At 33.7% G+C, this 18450-nt stretch overlaps 2 protein-coding genes across 4 annotated transcripts; one reads left to right on the forward strand and one right to left on the reverse strand.

Moving 5' to 3' along the window:
* Positions 1–4000: 4000 nt before the first annotated feature.
* Positions 4001–6300, reverse strand: LOC126728863 (uncharacterized). Its single transcript, XM_050434619.1, has 3 exons — positions 6082–6300; positions 5242–5728; positions 4001–4815 (listed from the first exon to the last, which is right to left on the reverse strand). The coding sequence occupies exons 1-3, from the start codon at positions 6298–6300 to the stop codon at positions 4001–4003; spliced, it is 1521 nt and encodes a 506-aa protein (XP_050290576.1).
* Positions 6301–11295: 4995 nt separating this feature from the next.
* LOC126727479 (DNA-dependent metalloprotease WSS1-like) lies at positions 11296–17095 on the forward strand. Of its 3 annotated transcripts, none has more exons than XM_050433155.1 (5): positions 11296–11444; positions 11539–11766; positions 12616–12811; positions 14301–14771; positions 16692–17095. In XM_050433155.1, exons 2-5 carry the CDS (start codon positions 11612–11614, stop codon positions 16878–16880), a joined length of 1011 nt encoding a protein of 336 aa, XP_050289112.1. In that variant the 5' UTR covers positions 11296–11444; positions 11539–11611; the 3' UTR covers positions 16881–17095. The 3 variants fall into 3 exon arrangements, with proteins under 3 accessions (XP_050289112.1, XP_050289113.1, XP_050289111.1); XM_050433156.1 differs by having other exon boundaries at positions 11322–11425; XM_050433154.1 differs by lacking the exon at positions 11296–11444 and having other exon boundaries at positions 11465–11766.
* The last annotated feature ends 1355 nt before the right edge of the window (positions 17096–18450 follow it).

Raw genomic sequence — 18450 nt, forward strand, 5'->3', positions numbered from 1 at the left:
TGTATCTATTGAAATTTAAAATGTGAAGCTCGACAGATAAGCTCAACAGCTGTATCTATTAAGAATTATGAAAATCAGTTTTTCATTTCTGCCTTCACGCATATCCATATGTATTGATACAGGGTTTCTTTTCTCACAACCCTAGACATATATAAAGATTATTTTAAGAGCCGTCTCACTTAATGCAACTTGATGCAAAAGTTTTATTTAAGCATATTGTAACCGGAGACATATGCCGTAGTTCATTTTTCTCCTAAAAAAGTTGCTTCGTTTGTACGTCGTAAGGTTTTGTGACCAAGGAGCTCCTTGATCTTCATCATGTGGATGAACTGATGAACTTTGCAGCCAACATTCTTCTCAAGTTGGTGTGCTAGTCATGTACTAGGATCCATGCATCAATTGGTTAATCACGTACTTGGAGCCATGCATTGAAAGGAGAGATTGTCACTACATTACAAGTCCAATTATGTATTGGGGTAAGGGTTCAACTGTAAGTTGGTATAAGGTACTGGGATTCTTTTACTTGTAACTGCTTGTTTTGATAGTAGTGGATTCTCGGGAGTGATGCCTTAAATTCACTCAGTGGGGTTTTTGCCCTGGAGGTTTTTCCCATTCGTAAAAAATCACCGTGTCAAATTTATTTTCCGCCGCATTTAACTTAGTTGGTGATTTGTTTATGCTATCACACGTATTGCATGTTAATTGACTTAATTAATTTACTTGGCTAGTTAATTAGTTAATATATTATAAGGGATCAATACATTCTTGGCCTATCAACTAGGATCTCGAGACTTGTAGAATATTATTATTTTTGTTATTTTATATTTTTTAATTCACACAGAGATTAATGATTTTCCTATAGATCAAGTGAAATTAACCCAAAAATTGATTCAACGATACTTGCTTTCCCTCTTCATTAGTCATTACCCTCTAATTAACTTGTGTCAATGATAATACTTGTACATTTAGCGGGAAAATGAATGACCAACCTCCCTAATAAATGATTCATAATTCTGTTGTTGGATTTTGAGTTCTCTAGCACATATACATAATGACATCTTGTAACACTCCTTGTGTCATGAGTACTAGTTACTTGGAAAATGGAATTGGATGCTTAGAGCATTCGCATCACTCTCACTAGTTTAGCATTTCAACAAATATTTTTCTAAACCCAACCAAAATATGTGTGCATTAGTCTCGCTAATTTAACAAAAAAATTTAACAATGCATGATAGGGATAAAATCCCAAAGCAGACAGACACAAATAATGGGGGCAAACATTAGTGACGAAGTCACCATAAGATATAGCTTAAGCACTCTACCAACCAAAGAACTGGTAGACGGGCTCATAACATGGACTGAGAGGACGGGCAACAGTTGGATTCCTCAAGATAGACGAACACAAGGGAGACAGTTTGTTGAAGCCACGTGGCACTTATGTGGCATCTACGTGGCACCTTTGTGACATGAGTGGTCTCCAAGAATCTTGGTATGAAAATATCTTTCATCCTATGCCCAACCATAATTAGAGGAAATCCCTACAAGGAAAAGATCTCATAAAATACGAGTATTAATGAGAATATCCTCTACAAGGAAATACACTCTCTGCCAAGAAATGAAGGTCAGCTCTATACTACTATAAAAACCCCAAAGCCCTCATAAATCAACGTACACGTGATTTTCTCAGCTCTGACACTCTAGAGTTGTAGAAATTCTCTAACTTAACATTCGGAGGGTATTTGGCTGTTACCACACCGATACTCTCTATAAGGTCTTCTATGTTTTTGTTTTACAAGTTTTGTCAAAGAGCACGTGGGGACTGTGCGACTCACTAATGATTTTTGGCATCATCAATGCATAGTGTCCTCACTACAAGCAGCAAGGCACTAAGCATCGCTACATTAAAAAAGAATATTTTTTATTCCATTGCACAATTTCTTAGTTTATCTCCCTGTTTCTCTCTTCTCCCTTCATCCCCTTTGTCTAACTCTCTCTCTCTCTCTAATCTCTTCATCTGACTCTCCTTTCTTTCTTAGTCCGACTACCACTCTTCTTTGTCTTTTTCAAGGAGTTTTTAGTGGTTGATTCATTGATTTGGTGGTGGTGTGGTTGTGTTCTTGGTAGGCGTGGTAAGGGATCAAGGGTGGTGCAAGCTAGTATGGTGGAGGCGCAATCTAGTATTTCTCTTTTCTCCTCTCTTTCTTAATCAGATCTGGTGTTGTGGGTGTTTTCGTTGGTGGTGTGTTAGGGTAATTTGGTGGTTCTAGTGTTGTGATTCGGTGGTTATAGTGACAATCAGAAATAGTTTATTCTTCTTCTTTTTGAAATTTTTATTTTGATTTTAGTGGTTTTATGATTTGGGTTCTCTATGAGAATGAATTTTGGCATTTGCTAGATGTGGGTGTGCCGACCCTGTTGGGTTGTGCTCGTGACAACCAGGTTGTGCTCAGTGGATGTAGCCTTGCAGGTGGATGTAGAATTTGGGATTAAAATGCAAATTAGAGGAAATAATATTTAATTCCTAATAAAGTATTAATGCTGATGTATATGTATAAAAATTGATAGGTAAACTAGAAAAGTTGAGTTTTGGGGGTTAGTTTAGCTAAAAATTTGAAGAGACTAATGTGAATGCTCTAAGGATATGATCAACGCCAATGTTTCTCCAATTTATTTTATCGAAGAGATGTCCAAAATTATTGTGTTGGTTTTGCAAAATGGTATATAATCTAACTTACTATCATCAATTTCATTCTTAAAAGTTTGTTTTTTTACATCACAAATGAAACTTCTTTTTTGAACCAACATAAATGAATCTTCTAATATAAAATACTTCATCATAAATTAAAATTCATAGTTACTAATAACTTGTGTGCTTAATTAAATGTGTTTTATTTTTTCATGTTCAAATTTTTTTTATTATTATTTTCCTTTTATTGGTAGTTCGATCAACTATTACTTACTATTTATTTTTGCACACAATTAAAAATCTAAAAGTGTCATGGATATATAGAATTTTGATTTTTTTTAAAAACATATTATTTGAATAAAGGTAACATTAACATATACATAAACATTAAAAAAAATTATTTTTTTACCACTTAATATATATTATTTTTTTACCACTTAATATATATTATTTTCATTCAAATTTAAGCATGAGAATATGAACGTTATTTCATCAATATTTGAGTTAATTAAGCTATTTACAAATTAGTCTCTCAAGTACAGCGAGCTAAAGGTGTCCTCTTCTTCCTTTTCTTGATAGGTGAGTTTTTATTTTTTATTTCTTATTAATGCATTAATTAGTATTCACTCAGTTGGATGGGGATGGGGCCGGGGCTATTTTGGGGGAAAGTGGAGGATTTGTTGGCAAGGTTGGCGAGGTTCTAAAATAAAAATAATTATTCATAAATTTGTTGAACTTGAATGATAGAGAATAATACAAATTTAATTTTTAAAGGTTTTGTTGAATTGAGTTGAGGCTATGACCATGACCATGAAACGCTAATAATATAAAATTATATATTTAATATTTTTTCTTCAACCCGTTATCATGGTTGTCATATAATTTATTATTTATATAGTTACATAATATTAATTTTTATAATATATTATACAGTAAATAATAATTGATTTTTGCTAACGTCCTTAATTTATGAGAGGACATTACGCAAAAGAATGAGTCACAATTTAATGATATTTATGTCTTTTTTTAGGGGCGTGTTTATTTTATTAGGTTCAGTAGTAACTTTTTTTTTTTTTTTTTGATTGTGAAGATAGAAATTTTATTGAATATTGGGGTTGAAAAAGACCCCCATTAAGTATACAAAAGACAAGGACTAATAACCAAAGCCTCCTCGTGGCATAAGGGTACAAACCAAGCAAAAGTAAAAGGAAGCTATGATGGCCAGGAGTTGAACACGTAGTGTCCCCATCACTGCGCACTCGGTTGCTTAGTTTGGTTCAGCTAGATGATTATTCCAATGCTGGTAGTCCTGCATTAGATGGACCAAGCCTGAAGACTGTCCTTTGGCTGGGATTGTTTTTCCTCAAAGCAAAACCTGTTTCTGGCGTTCCAGATGGACCAAGCCACCGTCGCCCAAGTCTCCATATCCTTCCTTGTGGGCCTATCTTCCAACTGTCGGGCCAAGTTGTAAAAATTCTGCACCACAGCTCCACAATTCTGCAGCCGTCCTTGAGACATTGCCCACACGTTTCTGGCCATGGGACATCCCCAGAGCACATGTCCGACCGTTTCATTGGTCTGCTCACATATAGCACACAGTGGGTCTGTATAAACTTTTTTACGATATAGGTTGGTGCGGGTTGGAAGAATATCGTTGCACGCCCTCCATACAAAATTCCGAACCTTTGATGGCACATTCATCTTCCAAATCCTATTCCAAAACCTCTTTTCTTCCCCTATCGTGGAGTGCTTAGCTCCTACCTCTCGGTGCAAACGTAAGGCCACGTGATAGGCAGTTTTAACTGTAAACCGCTGGGCTTTGTTTTCTTTCCAGTAAAGCTTATCTCTTATCCGTGTGTTACTGAGATGGATGCGAAGAATGTCATTTTGTGTGGCTTGCATGAATGTGGCCTGTATCAAGGGTCGGTTCCATTGCATGGATTTGTGGTGGATGAGGTCCCCCACTTTCAGAGTAGTGTTAGCTCCAGGCTTGAAGAGAAGGGGGTGTTGCAGCCAGTTGTTGCTAGTTAGTTTGATACTCTGTCCATCTCCAATCTTCCACATGGAGCCCTCCTGAATTACATCCCTTGCAGCCAATAAACTACGCCACACAAATGAGGGATTGTGGCCTAACACAGCATCCATAAAAGAGCACCAGGGAAAATATCTAGCTTTGTAGACTCGATAGAAGAAGTAATGAGATTTGATGACCAAGCACCAGGCTTGTTTTGCTAGCAAGAGGTTGAAGGCATGAATGTCCCTAAACCCCATGCCACCCCTATTTTTTGGCGTGCATAGTCTCTTCCAGTTAATCCAATGGATCTTTTTTTCACTCTTTGTTTGTCCCCACCAATATTTTGCCAAGACCAAGTTGATATCCTCACACACACTTTTTGGGATCTTGAAGATGCTCATAGAGTAGGTCGGAATTGCTTGAGCCACTGACTTGATTAAAGTCTCCCTTCCTGCCTTTGATATGGTCTTTTCCTTCTAGCCTATCACCTTTTTTGTTATCCTCTCCTGTAAACCCTTGAAGGTGCTTACTTTGGACTTACCCCCAACCATAGGCAATCCAAGGTATTTTTCACAGTTTGTCATGACTTGTGCACCCATCAAGTTTTGAATTGCTTCTTTTTCTCTTCGGTTTGTATTTTGGCTAAAAAAGAGAGTGGTCTTCGCTCTATTGATAGCCTGCCCCAAGGCTTCCTCATATTGTGTAAGGATATCCAGCAATTGGCGACATTCTCCAATCTTTGCCTCACAAAATAATAGGCTATCGTCTGCAAAGAGGAGATGGGAAATACGTACTCCCCCTCGGCTAGAGAAAATACCCTTCAACCTATTTGTATCTGCTGCCTTTCGGATCAGGGAGGACAACCCCTCAGCACAGAGCAGGAAGAGATATGGGGATAAAGGGTTGCCTTGCCTAATGCCGCGGGTTGGTGTGATTAAACAATTTGGTTCCCCATTAATGAGCATCGAATATGTGGCTATTTTCACTGTTTCCATGGACAAAGTCACCCGTTGTTCAGGCAGCCCTATCTTCAACATAATCTAGCGTAAGAATTCTCATTCCACTCTATCATAAGCCTTGCTGATGTCTAGTTTCACAGCCATATGACCGGTTTTTCCTTTCCTCCTGCTCCTCATACAGTGGAGCATTTCAAATGCAACAGTAGTATTATCTATAATGAATCTATCAGGAATAAATGCACTTTGGGCATCAGAAATAATATTGGGTAACATGGATTTTATTCGATTAGCTAGGAATTTGGATATAATCCGTGAAACAACATTACTCAAACTTATGGGACGAAACTCCGTGATATATTGTGGGCCATTCTTTTTAGGAATAAGGACAATATGTGTAAAATTCATTTTCTTCAGACATTTACCAGAATGCAGTATGGATAAACAGCAAGTGTTACATCATGCCCGACAATATGCCAATATTTTTGGAAAAAGAAAGGAGACATACCATCTGGACTCGGTGATTTTGATGGATGCATACTGAATAGGGCCACCCGCACCTCTTCCTCAGTGTAAGGCTGTGTTAGTGAGTGAGCCATGTCTTGAGTCACAACCTTATCGACTACCCCCAACACCCTTTCCATGTTCCTTGGCTGAGTTGTGGTAAATAGGTTGGTGTAGTATTCCTCAGCAATAGTGCTTCCTCAGTAGTAACTTTTTACATAGGCTTCCATGGTGGTTTTTAAGAGGAACATGTTTCCTGCCTTATATCACTATAACTATCGTAAAGTTTAATGTGTACGCTCATAGTATATCGTAAACAAGGTAGTTTAACAAGATACTTTCAATAACAAACAACCAACTTATTGATAATTGATCATTTCATTATGCAATACGTTTAGATAGTAAGGAACAAATAAAAAATATATTTTGGGTTGATGCTAAAATTATAATGGATTATTCTCATTTTTGTGATGTATTTATTTATAATACAACATTTGGAACCAAAATACAATTTTAGGCCTTGAAATGTATTCCACCAAAAAGTGATTTTTGAGGTGTATTTATTTATAACACAACATTTAGCACCAAAAAACAATTTTAGGCACTGAAATGTATTCATTGAAAAATAGTGATTTTTGTTGCTGCATTTTTGCATTATACAATTACATAATCATTTAAGTAATTTTTCCAAAAGTTTTTTTAAAAATGCACACAAGAGTAAAACAATGCAAAGGAACTAGTTTAGATGATGCTAGATTGTGGCATGAATTATGAACTTGGTATAATAGAATTATATTATATTTTAAATATAATATTTAAATTAAAGTACCATAAACATAAACATAAACATTAAAAAGAGCATATATGTTTTTGTCTTATTTTGTACCAACAAGCATACGATACTTTTTATTCAAATTAATATAATCATGAGGGTATATGAAAAATTATTCCATTAATATTTAAATTAATTAGGATCAATTTTGAACTATAAGTGCAAGATACACTTTAGTCTTTAGGCTCTAAAAGGTTTAGAGTCTCTCCAAATCATAGTGAACTAAATTTTATGAAAAGCAAAATCTACATTATACTTACTCAAGCAACAAGTTTTGTAAAATGCTATTATTTTTGTTATTGTATATTATTCAATTCATGCCTAGATTAACAATTTTCCTATAGATCAAGTGAAATTAACTCAGTAATTAATGATTCAAACGCCATAAAAATAAAAATAAAAAATAATGATTTAACAATACTTCTTTTCCCTTTTCATTTAACCTTTCAGTTGTGTTAATGGCAGTACTTGTTCATTTAGTGGAAAAAAGAATGACCAACCTCCATAATAAACGGTTCAGAATTCCATTATTGGAGTTTAAATTTCGTTATTGGATTTTAAGTACTCTACCAATCCTAAGGCATATATAAAGAATGACATCTTGTAGCACTCTTTGTGTCAGGACTATCAGTAACTTGGAAAATGGTGTTGGATGCTAGGATAGGATCAATACTAGATTTTTTCTAATTTTATATATTGAAGAGATGTCCAAAATTACTATGGTGCTTATATGTTTTTTTTTTTTTTTTTTTTCACATTCAAATTTGATTTTTTTTTTTATCATTTTCATTTTATTAGTAGTATGATGAACTGTTACTTACTATTTATTTTATATTATTATGAAATAAATCTAAAAGTGTCACAGGCATATGAAATTTTTAATTATTTTTTGAACAAATTATTTAGATAAAAATAACGTTAATATAAACAAAATAAAATATGTTTTTGACTTTTTGTACCACTAAACATATATATTCTTTTATTCAAATTTAAACATGAGAATATGAAAATTATTCCGTCAATATTTGAATTATTTAGGCTATCTACAAATTAATTTTTGACTATAAAGGTAAGAAATGCTTAAGGTTTTAGAGCTTTTAAGTTGTGAGAAAGTTTTAAGTGTGTCACCTAATCATATTGGAGCTATCATTTTTGAAAACTAAAAACTATCTCAACTAATCATGTATGTATGTATTTTGAATTTCTATTGATTTTGAACTAATACATAATTTGTCCCCTCAACCAAAATTCCTAATTTCGTTCCCAGTCTTTTTATACTTTAAACGAGGGCAAGGAAGCTCTTAGCCTTATGATGGACGAAGGCCAAAAAGATTTATGCATATGAAATCTTTGTCATACACTCTATCAGGACATACCAAACATTCATGGCTAATTGGCCTGAGCTAATGTAGATGATCTAATAACTCCATGGTGACAGGCTGAATAGGGAATCTTAACCCTCTTAAAAGGCCTTCTCATAAAACGCAATGTCCTTATGGGCGAAATAGGAATAGCTCTACCCAATCACGGCAGAGAACACAATCAGAAAAATTGACCCCAAGGAGGACATCTACAGTTATTCTCCATATAAAAAAAAACACAACCTAATGAAAAAAAAATACAATTTATATCCACTAATTTTGCCCAAAAATCATTTTAGTCCTTTAAATTTGAATTTGGTCATTTTAGTTTGGTAACTTTGCTTTGAAATCACTTTAGTCGTATAAGTTTGAAGTTTGTTATTTTAGTCGAGTAACTTTCTCTAAAAATCATGTTAGTCTTTTTAAGGACTCACTTAGTCCTGGAATTTTGCCCAAAAATCACTAAAAAAGTCAAAATGACCACTTAAAGGACTAAAATAATTTTTTTGGGTAAATTTATTGTACTAAAATGATTTTGGGGTAAAATTATTAGACCAAAAAGACTAACTTCAACTTATAAGACTAAAATGACTAACTTTAAATTTAAGAACCAAAATGATTTTCAGGCAAAGCTAGTAGGTGTAAATTGCATTTTTGCCAGTACTTTTTTAATTGATCCCTATATAACTGCACCCCAAAAACTTGATCGATTTAAAGAAAAAGAACTCAACCTTAACCACTACCTTTAGGCTTCTTAAAAAACCAACCCAAGGATTATGTTGGATTTACTTGGGTTGAATTAATTCATTAAATTATCATATCTAATAAAAAAAAATTCTATTTTTATTCAACTATTTAAATTTATTATTTAATAAATAATTACTATTTACATAATTAACTCTAATATTTAAATTTTATCAAAATCAAATCAATATCAAAATAAACCAAATTAACAAATTTAAGCAAACTCTCAAAATCCAAAATAAATACAAAACTTTTAAAAATTATATATATATATATATATATTTTAAACTAATAATAGCCCAAATTAGGTCAAATTAGTTGAATTAAAAGTTTTGCCAACCTAAACCTATCCTACCCAAGCTTCATAAAAATATTTATAACTCAATCCAACTAATTAATCCACAAAAATTCAAATCGAGGTATTGTTTGGTTGATTTCATTAGGTTGATGGGTTGAATGCACATTTCTATTAGTATCAAGTAAAATGTTGATTTGTTATATTTAATTCTAACCCACTTCACTTGACTAAAAATGAAAAGATTATGTGTTAAAACTTAATTTTCTATATCTAATAAAGTGTTTCATTATTTAAAATTATTAAATAAATTTGTTTTGGATGATTCGATAATTGGAGTTTTGAACCTTCAATGTCTACATTACAAATATTATGAGATGCTAATTAAGTTACAACTTACAAGACTCTTGTTAAAATTTTAAATTTATAAAATTATAATTAATCTTTGAAATGGTTCTTGTAACTTACAATTTAGTCTAGGACCATAAAAATTTGGGGAAATTTGCCATTTAGCATTACTTTTGGAACAATTTAATTAGTTGTCAAGTTTTCAAAACTATTTTGCAAACTAGCATCTCGAGTTCAATGTAGGAACTCGAGTCTGTAAGCCTCAAGTTCCAAGTTGTGGCAATTTGATGTGGACAAAAAATCCATGTGGAACTCGAGTCTCTATGACTTGAGTTCCTGCCATTGTTCTTCTTTTTCTTCTTTCTTTTTGCTCTTCTTATTCTCTGTTTCTCTAGATCTATAAAAATAGAACTCAAATCTTTAAGACTCAAGTTCAACGTGTGTATAGAAATATCCACATCAACCTGTCAAAGCATCAAAATCGAGTGTATGAGAATCGAGTTCCTTCTGAGTCTAAAAAACTCAAAATGTTAGTTTACTAAAAAAACATAGCAATTAACTAATTGCTAAAATCATGCTAAATGGCACCAAAAAAAAAAAAAAAAACTCAAATTTTCACTTCTTATCACAGCTGTGACGTAATAGATTAGATTGTGAGTGTGATTGGCAAATAAAAAATTGTAGATTTATGTTTAAATGATGAACAAATAGTACCCCTTAAAGTTGTGGCAAATAAATTGTAAAATAAATTGTGTTCTTAACTCTTACTTTTAAGAAAATACTCATAAATCTGTACATGTGTTTTTGGGTACAAACTAGGGGTGTGCAGAAAACCCGACCCGTCAAACTCAACCTAATCCGACCTAACCGGGCGGGTTGGGTTGGGTTACAAATTTTTTTTTTTATAGTGGGTCGGGTTGGGTTTGGGTCATAAAATTACAAACCCGACCCGACCCATTCATATATATTTAAAATATATTATATATTTAATATATTTTTTTAAAAAAATCAGTTGTAGGGCACTTATATATATTTAATAATTAAAAAAAAAAAACCAACGGTAGAGAAGCATTTCCTCGATTCCGCCTACTAATACTAATTTAATATAAATATATATATATATATATATAATATTATATAATTAATAAATATCTTTAAATAATTAGTTATTACTATCCAATATAAAAGCCAATTAGTTCACACAAATCCAAATAAATTACTATTGTTGTTTAGTCATTAGTGTTGTTTACTTTTAAGAAGTTACATTGATACTAATCTTTAGGTTTTTTTAATATATTAATATTTATATTTTTTTCTACTTAATTTAATAATAATAATAATAATAATAAAAATTTGTTAAATCCATGGGTTCAACTCGACCCATGTGGGTTGGATTGGGTTGGACTTATGTGATAGGTTGGGTTGGGTTGTGTTGAATTTTTTTTTACTCACCATGGTGAGTTAGGTAAAAAAATCCCCTCAATCCGACCCATACACACCCATAATACAAACGCAAAAATGATATTTTCTCCTTCTCTCCCTTATCCCAGATACAGCCAAACAAGGCCATAGTCTCTCTCTCTCTCTCTCTCTCTGTTGTAAATTTTTTTTTTTTTTGCTGAATATCTCTCTTTGTTGTAAATTAACAATCTGATATTCTCTCCATACATTCTTGTGGTTCAAAAGTATGAACCCACTTTACAGGTTAAAAATCTATTCTTTTAATTCTATCTCTTTATCAAAATTTTCTCTTTCTACATCGACTTTGAACACTCATGAATTCTCTTAATTAATGCAGATATAATAAGGCAAAGAACTTTTGGAGTGTACAACTGTTTCTTCAGCTCTGGTTCTAGTCCAGTCCAAAAAACATGGAGCTTAATGATCTTAACAAGGTTTGGGAAATCAAACCTCTGAAGAAGATTGGGGAGGATGAAGCCAGATTAATTCTTGAGCGAGTAGCCAAACAAGTTCAACCAATCATGCGTAAACGTAAATGGAAAGTCAAAATCCTTTCTGAATTCTGGTACTCACTTTTTTTCTCACCCTTCCATTGTTTTTTATTTTTTTATTTTATATATATATATATATATATATATATTCTTGTTCTCTTTACCTGTGGGTGTGTCGAATTCGATTTTTGAACATGTGTGTTGTTTTTTTAGTAAAAGTTTAGTCCAAAATCGTTATAAAATCGCATGTTTCAATTTCTGTTACATGGGTTTCAGTTAAATCAAAAGATTCAAAACCAACTGGTGTCTAGACTGATGGTAACGAGCAATCATTATAGAGTGGATGCCATAGGTTCAAACTTATCAAATCTATCCACCCAAAAAGAAAAGAAAAAAGTTACAATTTTTTTGATAGGTGTAAGTAAATGATAATATTGGGGAAAAAAAAGTTGCAATTTATCTTTAAAGTATTCCTGAAAAACAATGTTGCAACCTTCATTGCAGTATGAATATATTAGATTAAGGAATAAAGAACAAAAATTATTAAACTTTGGGTGGTAAAGTGTGATTAATGCTTTAATATTTTGGAATATGATCCCTCATTGCTAATGTGGAGCATTTAGCTGGAGCGGAATACTCAGATTTTTTAAGGAACCGAAAGATCAATTCATGAGCTGAAGCTATTTTTTTAGCAGACTTTGCTTGGGTGGGCAAACACATCGGGTGTTTTCAATTTCGCTTCTTTACCTGATTTGCTTGATAGTTGTACTTTCTATGCATCTTAGTTTATTTGTTTTTATGTTTTCCTCAGCACACTTCCTGTGTGCTTTGGCTATTTGTAGTTGATTTTTTCTTTCAATGAAGTTTTATTATTTATCAAAACTATGTATATTTCTTTTCTCATGAAGAATTTTAAAATGCAGTCCTGCCAATCCGTCACTTCTAGGGCTGAACATAGGAGGAGGTGCTGAGGTTAAGCTTAGATTGCGGAGGCCAAACAGAGAATGGGATTTCTTCCCTTATGAACAGATTCTTGATACTATGCTTCATGAGCTTTGCCACAATGAGTATGGCCCTCACAACACTGATTTTTACAACCTCTTGGATGAAATTAGAAAGGTGATTGTTTTATTTCCTGTTCATGCTAAAGATAATACTATCGTTTAAATTACTATCTTTGGTAATTGTTTTGAGTTAGGAGATTTATGGCCTTAACTATAAGTGTTTAGAACTCGAAAATCTTCCACCAAGTATAGATCACAGTTCATTTTATAGTCAGATTACATACGCATGTACACTAGCATGAACATGTGTACGGACACACACTCATTTCTACTGCATTGGATTGGAATTCGGTAGAATTCTAAAGCCTACTTGAGAGAGAAAGTGAGTTTGTGTTTTAATCAATTTTAAATGTTCCAATTTGATTGTCTCAAATGCTTTCTGGTATAAAATGAGGATACACATATTATTTACACTGTTATGATTGAAAGCTATACTTTAACTGCTCAAGTGCCACTTGACTGCAAAATACCATCTTAACGATAGGGTTAATCATGGTAGCAACAAAAATGCGGAAAAATTCTCATTTGCTAAGATGACCGAGGCATAGGTATTAGCACAATTGTGTTATTAATTTAGTATCCCTTGTGACAAATTCCATCTGAACATATCTTGGGCTTGTTTATTTACAGGGTCACTGGGAATCATTATGACCAAATTTCCTTCTTAACCTCGTTTATCAAAATACTTTCTGTGTAGTTTACACTTAATTCCCCTCCTTTTTAGCTCATGGTGTCCCCAACACCTTCCCTCCCCCCCACCCCCCCAAAAAGAAAGTATTTAGTATTGAGGTGCCAACACCTTCAAATCACTTATAAAGTCAATTTCTGTCAGAAATGATTTAGTTTTTGCAGTGTTTTTCTCCCCCAAGACAGAAGTTTGTTCTGCTGGGTGTTTGAGAAGTCCAACACCATCAATTGCCTTTTGTTTTTGGTACAGAATTTATAAACATCAAATTTCCCTTCGAATATAGGTTTCCATTAATTGTAGGAACTTGTTTCAATGGGGAAAAAACAAATCTATGTTGAAATAAAATCAGCAAAACAATCATTGAATTTCTTTGTGTCATTTCAAAATATAGAACTCTGTATATTGAAGGGTACTACATGGTTTTTTTTGGATGACTACTAACTCAAGCTCCTAAAGGAGAAAAATCACTTAGCAATCAGACTTACAATATATGATTATTTGATATCCAAATTTGTGTTTGGCCTTTTGCTTTTCTTTACCCTTCAGATTTGGTAGACTATATGCATGAACATATTCCTTTATCTTTCAAATGGGGGGTTTTTTTTTTTTGGGGGGGGGGGGGGGGGGTGGTGTGAGTAATTTTTCTTTCAAATGTTAACAGAAATAATGTATGCCATACTCTAATTTGTAATTTTTTGTGTTGGAATTATTTGGAGCATGCTGATAGATTTGATAAATTAAAATCCTGTCATGTCATTAGACTATCATGTATTTTAGTTTTTTCTTAACTGTCTTATGAACTTTTTGTAGATATTTTATCCATCACCTAATTGATTGCCCCCAAGCTATTCTGCAGGAATGTGACGAACTGTTAGCTAAAGGGATTACAGGCACTGGGAAAGGATTTGATCTTCCTGGGAGACGTTTGGGTGGGTTTTCTTATCAACCCCCTTTGGCATCCTTGCGGCAGACTGCCTTGGCTGCAGCAGAAAACAGAGCCCGGCGTGGAGCTCTTTTGCCATCAGGACCTAACCGTGTAGGTGGTGATAGTAACATTAAGGCTGCTCTCAGCCCTATACAAGCTGCAGCCATGGCTGCAGAAAGGAGACTACATGATGATTTATGGTGTGGGTCCAAATCTTTGGAGAGTAACACTGACTTGGACAAAGGTATTGGATCATCTTTAGGGCCTTCTGAAAGGTCAATAGATTTGACATTTTCTGATGGTGTATCTACCCGAACTTCCCCTATGGCATCCATACCTGGTCAGGAGACAGTAGATGGTCAAGCAACATGGAAATGCAACACATGTACTCTTTTAAATCAGGTAGTCTTTCTTTAAATCTTGTTTAACATTGTTGGCACATAGTAGCCACAGGCATTATCTTTCAATTTCATTATTTTGATTAATATTATTTTCACATACATGCAATTGTTATAGTTGCCAAAATTTTTGGGGCTAAGGCCTAGTTGTTGTTTAAGTTGTTGAGTTTTTATTTGACACTTCTTCCATCTACTATATTGTCTCTCAAGTAGCTGAGGTAACTTTGTTAAAATCATTAATTGTCTTCTTAATCCATGCCTGTTCTAGGATTTGATCTTGTGACCTTGCATGGGACTGGACTGACTGGTATTACTTTTGGCTTGCCTGTATCTTTTAATCTTGATTAGGTGTGGAGAGGAGGAAAATAATCAAAGCCTTTTTGCAAATTATAGGGTAACGAAGCCAAATCTGATCTAAAATTTCTGGACAGCAACTTGTTATGGGGTTTTTGGATGAGCTACAGTTAGAATTTGGGCAGGAAAAGGTTGGAAAATATTAGGGAATATATGGGTTTTAATAGTGTAGGAAAAGTGAGCAGGGTTTGGAGAAAAAAACAAAAGGGGAAAACTTGGGGATTTGGGGGCTTCACAATGGCTGTGAGCAGTATCCTTGAATACTATTTGGTTTTTGGAGTTATTTTTAAGGAGCTATTTGATGAATGGAAACCCCATATATATATATCAAAAAGTTTGCTTTGAATGGAACCCATACTACTAGACCTTGCTCCAACATCATAGACCACCCTTAGCCCATATTTGAGAACCAAAGGAGCATCTGGGTACCATCAGTCATGCGCCACCCACACCACCCCACCCCCCCCCCCCCCCCCCCCCCACACACACCCCAAAAAAAAAGGCCTTGCCATCACTAACATAATGCTTCAACATGGAGCTATCAAGAGTTCTCAATCTCAACATTTTCCTCTATCCCTGAGATCAATTTTGAGTGGTAACTGCCCCAAAACTCCTACCTTTACGCAAATGGGTATAAACCCAAGCAACCCACAATGAACCAGCTTAAATAAAGAGATTCCAAATATGCTTTAGTACACCTTAGTCCAGTCCTCTACTCTGTTGAGCCCTAGCCTCCCTTTCCTTGTAGGAGAACATACCAACTCCCAAGCCACTTTAGCACCTCCAAATAAAGGAACTGAATTTGTGGTCAATATTTCTTATCACCCTTTTAGGAAGAATGAAGATAGAAGTCCAAAATCTATGGATGCTATATAACATTGCAAAAGTTGTAACCTACCAGCAAATGATAGGTTTTTGACCATTCAACAATTAGTCCAAACAGTAATCTTATCAATGGGAGGCTTGCATCCACGCTAAGAGAGCTTACCTGCGATTAGGGGCACACCTAGACACCATATAAAACCCAGTTACTTTACAAAATCCAGAAGAAAAAAAAAAAACCCAATAAACCAATAATAATTGCCTCTTAACATTTAAAAGCGATTGAAACTAAATAAATAAAATTAAAGAAACCTGATTAGAAAGCAATTAATGCCAGAATACGTAATAAATAAAGACTTATGATCTGCTAACAAGCCTATTCAAGCTCTCAAGTTACCTTGGCATCATTTGACATTGCCAAATTAATGCTTGGATAATAGAATTAGCTTTAAGACACTTGTTAATGTTCTCTTGTTACTGTGTCTTCAGATTATGAATGAGTGGAAGGAGTTCTTTCAATCAACCAAGAATTATCCCTTAGGTCGAAACTTATTATAAAAAATGATTGGAAGGAATTCGTTTAATATTTATGGTACAAACAACTCTTTCAAGTCTTTTCTAGATACATTATTGTTGCCTGTTAAGACCGGCATGAAATTTTGTGTGCATACGCACTTGTGTGCATGTGTCACCATTGCATTTTGGATGTGCGCGCTGATGCTCTAACAATATTGCTACATTATTGCAGCCCTTGGCTCTTATATGTGAAGCCTGTGGAACACCTAAGCACAAGGAGACTGCTAATTTCAAGGTTTGGTCCTGCAAATTTTGTACCTTAGACAACAGTGTTAATTTGGAGAGATGCTTAGCTTGTGGAGAGTGGCGATATTCGTACGGTCCACCTACCTCTGCTCGTGGACCCTATGTTGGCACTTGACTGCAGATAGATCCTTAGTTATGAAAGCAAACTCTGTTATCCTTAGTTATGAAAGCAAACTCTGTTCTAAACATATTAGCTAATGTACATAATACAAACAGAAAAAAAAACTATTATATTATGTTATTTTACTTTACGTACATAATACAAACAGAAAACATATAGTAAAATATTAATGGAACGGTTTATTTTCCCTCTCATGGGTGATTGATTCATGATGTTTTCAAAGGTTTTAAAATAGAATATTGGATGTGAACATGTGGTTGATTTCTGAGAATAATCTCTTTTACTTTGTTAAGTAGACCATTAAAATAGGTTTTATTATGAGGCATCTTCTTGGCTTTTAGTTATACTTCCACTAAATATTGGCTTAAAATTGAGATGCCTAAACGAGTTTATAAAATTGATTAATAATGATTGATTAGTAAAGGCTTGTCAAGAGCCTCGTGGCTTAATTAACATTTTTTAGCATTTTAAACAGAAACATCTAGAGTTCAAATACCCACTCCCCCAATATAACTATCGAATTGTTTAAAAATCAAAAACCAGTGAAGGCTTGGGATGCTAACAAAGCTAAACCGAACACAGGCTTACGCTATAGATGTAGGTTTACGCTTAGCAAAGACGTGGGGGCAAAAGATGGTACAATCAGAAATCAATTATTTTTCTGTTGTTACAGTGTATTGATTGGAGATCCAGCATATCTAATATTTTGGGGGTGCTCCTAGAATAACTGAAGTGGCATGTAATTTATCATAGAGTCTAAAATCCCATGATGTATTATTTGAAGGAGGAGGGATGTGTTTAATTTGTTTTTGGTTTTGGCACTGGAAGTCTTTTTTCAAGGTTTCGCCAGAAAAGTTGGAAGAGGAGCTCAGTGAATATACATTGAGCTGAGAGAAAGAAACTCTAATCTCACCTCTGATTTTAAAATAAAATTTTCATCCAATTCTAAAGTCGAGTTTACAATAGTCAAACTTGGCTAATTATATATGCTTCCCTAAACAGTCCTTTGTAACACATGGGTAAAAGCAATTAATCACATGTGTTAAAATCATAAAGCAAATTGTAACTATCATGTGTAAAGACAATGAGATAAAAATATAACAAACTATAGCTAGCACATGTAAAATAATTAATCACATGTTAAAATTAGATTCACCAATCTTAGAGTCTGTTTGAATTGAGAGGGGAGAGAAAGAGAGGAGTAGAGTAGAGTTGAGTTAACTGAAAATAAACTAATTTTTAGTCAATTCTACTCTACTCTACTCCCCCTTTCTCCCTCTCAATTCAAACGGACTCTTAACTATTTTGAGCTTATAAATATTACATTCAATAATCTTATATTGTTATAAATTATATGTGAAATTTTACAGCAAAATGAATTTTTTTTATTACTAAAAAATTACAAATAATAATTTGATATTTTATGACTCTTAATTTACAAAATTATACACTCCAATATGATGTTTATATAATAATATTTATATACATGTATATTTATAAACTAATAAACATATAATATTGTATACACTTAAATCAAGTTTTATACTTACAAGTTTGCTCATGA

The sequence above is a fragment of the Quercus robur genome, chromosome 5 (assembly GCF_932294415.1).
Source record: "Quercus robur chromosome 5, dhQueRobu3.1, whole genome shotgun sequence".
Classification (NCBI taxonomy): Eukaryota; Viridiplantae; Streptophyta; class Magnoliopsida; order Fagales; family Fagaceae; genus Quercus; species Quercus robur.